The sequence below is a fragment of the Pyrus communis genome, chromosome 14 (assembly GCF_963583255.1).
Source record: "Pyrus communis chromosome 14, drPyrComm1.1, whole genome shotgun sequence".
In the NCBI taxonomy this organism is placed as follows: domain Eukaryota; kingdom Viridiplantae; phylum Streptophyta; class Magnoliopsida; order Rosales; family Rosaceae; genus Pyrus; species Pyrus communis.
This window is the reverse complement of record NC_084816.1, coordinates 5,295,323-5,304,194: the sequence shown is the minus strand read 5'-3', so window position 1 is coordinate 5,304,194 and position 8,872 is coordinate 5,295,323. Positions and strand designations below refer to the sequence as shown.

The 8,872-nt window shown below is 38.4% G+C and overlaps 2 protein-coding genes across 2 annotated transcripts; both read right to left on the bottom strand.

The window, feature by feature from the left end:
• Window positions 1-261: 261 nt before the first annotated feature.
• On the bottom strand, window positions 262-2,305 carry LOC137715277 (mitochondrial import inner membrane translocase subunit TIM10-like). Its single transcript, XM_068454542.1, has 6 exons — window positions 2,166-2,305; window positions 2,025-2,072; window positions 1,622-1,674; window positions 1,139-1,177; window positions 933-1,002; window positions 262-602 (listed from the first exon to the last, which is right to left on the bottom strand). Exons 2-6 carry the CDS (start codon window positions 2,064-2,066, stop codon window positions 552-554), a joined length of 255 nt encoding a protein of 84 aa, XP_068310643.1. The 5' UTR covers window positions 2,067-2,072; window positions 2,166-2,305; the 3' UTR covers window positions 262-551.
• A 959-nt stretch (window positions 2,306-3,264) lies between these two features.
• On the bottom strand, window positions 3,265-6,198 carry LOC137715852 (uncharacterized). Its single transcript, XM_068455202.1, has 2 exons — window positions 5,693-6,198; window positions 3,265-4,039 (listed from the first exon to the last, which is right to left on the bottom strand). The coding sequence occupies exons 1-2, from the start codon at window positions 6,064-6,066 to the stop codon at window positions 3,817-3,819; spliced, it is 597 nt and encodes a 198-aa protein (XP_068311303.1). The 5' UTR covers window positions 6,067-6,198; the 3' UTR covers window positions 3,265-3,816.
• Between the last annotated feature and the right edge of the window lie 2,674 nt (window positions 6,199-8,872).

Below are 8,872 nucleotides of genomic sequence, written 5' to 3'. Positions count from 1 at the left end.
ATGCATAAGCAATTCAAAGACGATAAATTACCTTTTCGTTCCGAGTTGCTCCGCAGAGTTGCGAGCTCGACTCCACCGATATGGGTTGTGCTCCAGAAATTGGGGGGGGTCACTGCCCACTGCGGCATGTGTCTGATCTCACCTCGACTATTCAATTTCAGAGTCTCGTGGGAGACGGATTTCTACCAGATTATTTCCTCAAAACTCCTCGTAACTCCTTTTCTTTAACAAAGCTGCTGAAAATGTAGAAGTATCACAACATTTTACGGTGTAACCATAACCATCGAAAACAATGGCAATTATTCAAGAACACAAAATAATTAAGAACTCTTCACTATGAATGCCCAATTCTACTATGGACTTGAACATAGGGCGACGTATGATAAAACCTGTCCCTATTTCTTCCCGTGACCAACAAAATGGAATCACCTTATGACAGTTTGAGAAAAACAAAAGGGCATAACAATGCAAACAATTACAATCTCCGCATCACCGGAGAACCAAGCATCTGTCCGAGGAAGAGCGGGTCTCTAATGGGACTAGACAACATTTTACATGGGAGGCCTACCAGAACCAAGCAGCTGGCCGACTAGATTAGTCACCTGCAAACAACAAAATGTTTCAATCATATAAACATCATAAAAAAACTTTCATTTGCATAATCATAGATGCAGCAGTAGGAAAAATTGTGAAGGTTTATTGCTTACTTTCCATCAAAAGCATTCCATTGGTAAAGACTAACACTCAAATTTAAAAAATATACTCTAAAAAATTGCAATTGCGATAGTTTTTGGAATTTTTCAAAGAAATTATTCGGAGAGATGCAGTGGAAGTAGCTAAAAAGAATAAATTGAAGTGACAAATACCAATGACAGCAGAAATGAACAAATAAAAATATTTGAAGGATGACTGGGATTGTTTTTATAACTTACATGCCAATATTTAGACACGCACCGATCAATGCAACTGTTTTCACCCATGTTTAGCTCAGACTCCTTGTACCTGTATGTATTTGACAATTCACATTTACTAACTTGCATAACTTCAGTATTCAAAAAAGGACCTTAAAGTAAACTGCTGTATATCTTTCATAGAGGTCCATAAAAACTAAATAGAGAAAAGAAAAGAGTTCTCATACTTCTTCTCAACGCACTTGTTGAAACATGTGTGGGTAAGCCTGCATCAATAAACAATTAAATGCGCAAGTGAAAACTGGCTAACCACTAGGGCCAGGCCAAAGTATTAGAGATGGAAAATTGCACATACCAAAGTGGCATTCACAACCTAGAATGTGCTCAGTCAAAGTGTATACCACAAATGCAAAGGACTCTAATGCTCACACATTGAAGCCACAAGACTACCGAATAAGGTCGCCTTAGAAATATCGTTCAGAAGCCTTGTTTTTTAATGAACAATCATACATGCTCATCAACACAAAGTATTAAGTCCAACGGAAATAATCGTGAAACGGGTGAAAGCCAACATAAATAAACAAACAAATGATAACGATTATGGAAAAAGCCCCTAAAAGTTTCTCAAACTAGAATGCACAACCCCTTCTGCCTTCCATATAAAACCACATTAGTACACCGTGATATCTAACGCCATACAGAAAACTTACTTGTTGAACAACTCAACCCTGTATTCCATCTCCTTCTCTGCCATACCAAAAATCTGCACATTCGTTGAAAACAAACTTCAAAACGGCAACATGGTTTGAAAAACACAACTTTTATGGCAACAATTCATAACAAAAATAATAGCAATCCATAAACATCAACCATATTGCTCCATCCAAACTCCGAGGAAATGCCTCGGCTTCACTACTAATGTCGAAACACCGCCACCATCGACCCATTAGGCAAACTAGACCGAATATGACTACACCCGAATTCAAAGAATACACAGATTCCCAACACCCATTAAACAATCTGACCATGAATTTCCAATCTTGGGCAAACTTGAAATCCTATTAAAACTTCAAAAGGTAGAAACTTTAGAACAATGAGGAAAAGGGCACTCACCTGTTCCTTGTCCAAAACCGTCGGCGCATTAGGGGCAGCCATTAGATCCTGAAAACCCCCAGTTAATTTACACGATTCCTTCGAAACCGAAACCGAAACCGAAATAGAATGAAGTAGCAGAGAGGGTTTAAGTAATCTTACTCGGTGGGAGAGAACCGAAAGTGTTGTGATTGGAAGCTCTCAGATGCAGAGGGTTTTAGGTATCTGATTTGCAGCTGCAGCAGGCAAAATTGGAAATCGCACTGGAGGTGGAGGTATACCGCACCAATTAGGGTTTTAGGAGTTAAGTCTACCTTGTACGTGAGATAGACGGAAACACAAGCCGTTCACTGAATTTCTATCCCCGAAAAGCAGAGGATTAATGCCCTCTCTTTTTCCCTTGGTACACAAGTAGTGGATAATTTCACAAAGGCCCATGCTTGTTTTATTTTGTTTAATAAACGATATTCTCTACACTAAGGGGAGGTGTTGAATTAGGCTCATAATAAATTAACAATAATGTGATTCAAATTTACTTATGATGAGAATCGAACTTAAAAAGAATACTATTAGACTGTAGTACTGAGTGACTTTAAATTTTAGTTTTTGAAAAAGAAAAATATTTTCATTTAAATTTTTTATTTACTAAATCACATTTCAACAGCCAATTTGATTTTTTTTTTTTTTTTTATGAAGGTGACCAAATGGTGGCGAAGCCACGATAGTTCATTCTAGGGCCGAAAAGACTCAAAAAAAAATTCAATATCAGCTTTCTTTTGGCCATTATCATGCGATTCACCTACATAAAAAATTGAACATAGAACGAGTTGTGTGGAATAAGAACCTGAAATTCGCTCTAACTATTAGACCACCTGGTGGTAATTTACTGTACACTGTTGTTCGAATCCAAAACTCAAAATTTTTCGCACTTTTTTGGGTATCACAATCTAGTAATCTACTAATAAGAAGTCACAATTTTTCTTTATGAAAAAACAAAAATCCCCTAATGCTTTTACCATCTCGTTAAAATCATGGAGACATATTTAGATGTTTATTGGATAACAAGTTTTTGTACTTAATCCCTTTCAAAATCTGCAATCTGCAATGATTTGTAACTTAAGTGGTTAAGCGTAATTGCTCACACATTCAAGATTATGATTTAAATTTGCTAATGAGCCTAAACAAAATGTTATGTGACATACTGGTGCGGACAGTACAAACACCCAGGTGAACTGAATAATACTCATAGCTTGAAAGAATCAATCTGAAACACTTGAAGGCTCAGGCATAGCATTTGAATAAACCGGAGATTTCGAATTCATGGCGTTCATGCCGGTAACTTGTATGTTACAAGGATCATTGAGTAGGTACATACTGTCATTAACCTTTTAAATCAACGTAGACGCCAACAGCCTTCGTTGTCATGCTTCATGAACCATGACTTACAGGTACTAGGGCTTTATGGCATCTCCGCTGAGTTCTTCCACACTGAGGAGTTCTTAACCGTACAAATAAGACATGCATACACGAAAGCTTTGCCAGACTAAGCACACAACGAAGACAGCAGATGGAAAACAGGTTCTTAGCCCCACTTATCCAAAGATACTATAACTTACTATCGATAGCCATGCAGAACAATTTATATTACAGATGACGGAGAACATGCGTAGAAATTTGGAGCTAAGCCTCGAACAAGAACATAGGGCCTGTTAGGAAGGCGTCCAGACAAAGTAGCAGCATCAGCAAGAGGAGAAGTGGAAAACTGCAACTTACCCCTACACATTCAGAGCCTTCTTCTTTTCCCTGCTGGTGTTCATGAAAGCACTTTGAAGTGAAAAAGCCATGAAATTACAAAGGCAAGGATCATGCAGGCAAGCAGGAAATTCATAATGCGGCGGCCATGCCACATGGTTCGGGTTTCAACCAGGATCATGGGTGCTGCTGGTACTGATGCGGATGTGGCAGTAGTGGCATTTGACTCGTTTATCTGCTCACTGGAAATGTTGAATGCAGTGACGCCACAGATCTCGCAGGTTCTGTAAATTAAATAAATAAAATTATGCTTTGTAACAGTAGAATAAAACCTATGTAGAACAAGAATTGAATTGAACCACATGTGCAGTTTCCTAAATTATCTTTACCATTAAACTTCATGTGAAAAACAAGACCAGATTGAAGTAAGAAAAAAGAAAATACATAGACAGAAAACAACATGTCACCTAGACAAGACAACTAATTGCAATCATAATGCAACGTATTAATCGCTTGTAGAAACAAAGAGACAGAAAGAAATGAACTATGGGGATTTTGAACAAACATAAAAGTGTATAATCAAAGCACTCAACTATCACCGGTCGTCAGTAACTTGTTGGCAACAGGTCTTGAGTTCAACATCAAGGCGCTGAATAATTAACTACCAGAAAGCACTCAAATAGGCCAGAATGCCATACAATCACTATCAAACAATGTGGCCAGGAATCTTCTATTCCTGTTTTTGGTAAAGAGTCCTGTCGTCAATATGTCATTCCATTTGCTTGCCATGATAACCAAAATCAAAATAGAATAAGCATGCTATCCTTTACTCATCCTGGTTATTAATCAAGCAAGTCTCTTAACCAATCCGTCTATAGTGTACGTTATAGTATTTATCATGTGATGCGGCTTAGGTAGACTATAATCTCCTGTTGCCAAAGTTTGGAGATTTCCTTGCAGGGGATATAGTGTGCAAGGTCCTAAGAATTTACCAAATTATCATCTTTGGAATTATAAATAGAAAAGAAAATAGAATCCACATATAGTTTTTTTCTCAAATTTATAAACGAAATAAAATGGTGACTGAATCAAAGAGCTAAAATTCATTTACGCAAATATCAACTTTTAGTAAACCATAGGCATGATTATATGAAACATTTACCTCTGAATAAGAAGCATACATAAAGAAATACATGGCACAAGATATCTACTTTTAAACACAGGAACTCAATTCTTGCACACAAAGACGACTCCTTTAGCCCACATTGGAACCCCTACTTTCCACTAATGTAAATGCCGCAGAAGACGTGCCAATAAAAACTCTAAACCTATAGTGATCGATATCTTTGAGTTTGGATGGATTGTACAAGTGGTGACCAAGATTTGTTCTTCTACAAAATTTTCTCAATCATGTGGGCAACGTGATCTGTCTCATTCAACTTTCCTTTAAGAAGCAAAATAATAAGAACAATGGTGACCACTACATGAAAGGAAAGAAGCTACTTAGCTAGTAAGCAATCGAATAAGCTGAACTCTCGGGAGCAGGAACCTAAACGCTACCAAGATGGTCTATTATTCAACAAAACTACACATGCTCATAGTAAGATCACAGTTTGAAGTGAAACCAGATCAAAGTGAGAGATCCGACTCCCGAAGACAATTACAATTACATCCATGTGCACTTCAATGCAGAATTGCAGAGACAGAAAGAAACATAATCCTAAAGTTTATGTACTCATCTTGTTTTTGATCTCCAAAAGGTAAAACTTCACCACAAAACAAGCCAAATTGTTCCATTAAGCGTCATTCGGATGAAAATTAAACAATCAGACAAGGAAAACATCCAGAATCCAGCAAATGGGTGTTCGTAATTACAAACAGAAACACCAAAAATCAAAGAAAATAATGAATTGAATTCAGAAAAAGTTTGAACTCACGTATCTCCCTTGATCTTGAACCAAGTCTCAGCACATTGCTTATGAGCAGCGCCCAAATCCCCCTTGCAAGAACACCCCAAATCAATTGGGACCCCAGAGCCAGAGTCAGTCCCACCGCCCCCTTCCAAACCCATGTGGCAAATCCTGCAATTTCTCTCAACTTTACTCAAATGCAGCACCTTCTTCAGCTCCAGAACCCCACTCTCCAAATCCACCTCCTCCACTGGACAATCCGACTCACAAGACTTCCTCCGGACATTGCCCGACTCAGACATAGAGTGCCAAGATTGGTCGTCGTCGGAGTCATCCGAGACCGACGCGCCGCCGCTTCCGGTGGCCGAACGGCGGTGGTGGGTTGCCTCGGAAGCTGACATTCGTGAAACCCAGAAGGAGAAATGGAATGAAATGGTGTAGGGAAGTGTTAAAGTAGCGGCATTTGGATATCGAACATGGTGGGGAGAAGAGAGAGAGAAGTCCGGGAGCCAAGGCGAATTATAAGGAGGATGGTGGGGGTAAAACTGCAGCGATCAGAGAAGTGTTTAAAAGGAGTTAAAAGGATCATAATAAAAGACTTGTAATCTTTAAGGCTGCCAGTTGTGGGACACTCACAGACACAGAGGCACAGGCGTTACTGATAGAGACAAAGGTAAGACTTAAGTCTTACGAGTGTGTGCTTCCAAGAGTTTACAAGTCAGCAAACATAAAGAAGTTTCACATAGCACGTTTTCTAATAGTATTTTGCTGATTTTTTTAGGGATTTTAACGAAAAACTCTCATTATTATTCACTTTAACGAAAAAAATTTACCCTTTATTTTGTTCTTTCAAATTATTTTCATTAGTTTTTCTAATTTTTATATGTACCTCAAATGTACCTGTCTAGAGTCTCTACCAATTTCTCAAGAGCATTTTACTGATTTCTTCCATGAACTTTGTGAGAAAAATTTCGTTGTCTTCAATTTTGATGAATTTGTACTTAAAAAATAAATAAACATATATGATCAAAGATCAAAGCGCGCCCAATGAATAAGTCAGTTTCTTTGAAAAGAGAGAAAGTTTTAGGACTTGATTGCATAACAAAAGATTATCAAAATTTGGTGGAGAATGAGATATTTATAGGAGCTAAGGCCGGTCACATGGGTAGGGTTTGACATGCCATGTGTCGACATCCGGTTGGTCCAAATGTTTCATTCGTAAAATGAAGAGGAAAGAATTATCCGGATATAGTTTAATTAAATAATATTCTGTGATTATCTTGTAATATTGTTGATTAGATACGATTGTAATTCATTACTTGATTGAGTTGATCTTAAATTAGGAGATAATAAAGATAAGATTTAGTAATTAATGCTATCTTTAATACTTTTCACTTTTCTTCTCACAACGTAGTGTTAGAGTGGATTAAATGTAATCCTAGTCAATTTAAGAAGGGCTAGCCAATTTAAGAAGGGCATTATCTTCATTTGCCAGTAAAAATCCACGTGTATACTTCAAGATTTTTCAAATTATTTTTTGCTCCACAAAATTTCTCCTCGCAGTCCCGTTATCGAATTTGTCCCCTAAACATTTAGTCAATGGGGCAACTCATTTTCTATCTATAGATGGTGGATTGCCCTAGTAGACCAAATCTTATTCTTCAACGCATTATTTCTAACTCATTATCACTTTTTTTTAGTACAACGATGTATAAAAACTCATTATCACTTAAAAAAAATAAAAAAAATAAAAAACTCATCTTCTACCTCCGTCTTTGACAAAATTTGAAAATGTTTCCATTTCTTTCAACTACTATTAATATTGTGAGTTATTGAATTCAAATTAAGCATATACTAAAGTCACTAACTACTTCATAGAGTAGTCTGCGTTAAAAGAAAGGAATCCAAAAATATAGAAATATGTTTAACCACAATCTAATCCTCTTTGTGTGACATCCCATCCCGAGATTTTTAGAACGTACGTGTGAAATGACTTTTCTACCCCTAGTTTGTTTCATTATGTTGTTTGGTGGGTTGTGTGGTGTTGGCAAGTGTTGGGCCACACACACACACACTGTCTCTCTCTCCCTCTCCCTCTGTCTTTTCCCTGTCTCTCTCCCTCTCCCAAGTCCTCTTTCCTTCCTCTTCCTTCTGAAAACGTACGGACACACACCAAGAACCACCAAACCCTTACAGATCGAAGAAACCAAGTACACCTTCAAGCTCGTGAGGTTGAGAGGAGCACGATCGTACCATTTTCAGGTGAGAACTCTAACGTTTTCACGTCGTTTCAAGGTGGTCCGATTTGAGTACTATTCATGCGAACGTAAATACTAACGTTTTAGGAAATTTGAAGCTCGTAGGTAGCTTGGTGGTGTCCCAAGGAGCCTCGGAGTGCTTCGTTTGAAGAGTTTTGACGTCGGGATCACCGTGGTCGGAGTTGGCCGATTTTGGATAGTTTGCACAGGTAAATTCTAGTGGTTTTTAGCCCTTAAAACTTGTATGGACGTGTTCTACTAGTCTAGGGCTTCAATTTGGAGTTAAAATCGTGAAAAATGGTTGAGAATCGAGCGAGAAAACACGAGTTGCAGGTTTCCTAGTTTTCTGGCGCCGGCGACGGTGCCGGAGGTTCGCCGGGGAAGGAGACGGAATATTCCGTCAGACTTGACGGAATATTCCTGACGTCGTTGACGGAATCCGTTAGAAATAACGGAATATTCCTCACGGCGTCAGTTGACGCCGTCAGCGTGCCAGGCACGTGCCTGTGCGTGGCTGGCGCGTGCGGCGGAGGAAAATTTTTCTAAAAATATGGTTGTGATCCTGAGGTTGTGTAGAGCACGTTGGTATATTCATTTGTCCAATTTGAGCATTGTATGAGAAGTTATTACGAGAAGTTGGTTATGTGCTTTAAAAATAACGTTTTTATAGTTGTTTCGCATATAGGTGATACGTATCCCGAGGACGAGCGTGGTCACTCGAGGCAGGGGGGCTACGACCCTTCCACATACCAGTGAGTGGGCTTTTGTTTTTCGTATATACCTATATACAATTATTTTCCCATAAATTGAGTAAAAAGGGTTATTTGTCTTATGCCACGCATATTATTATTATCGTTTATGCATCATTGCATGCGTTAGTAGTGGCATACATATACATATGCATATTTGGTGCTGTGGACGCACAGGTAAGTGCCAGGTAAGTGGTATT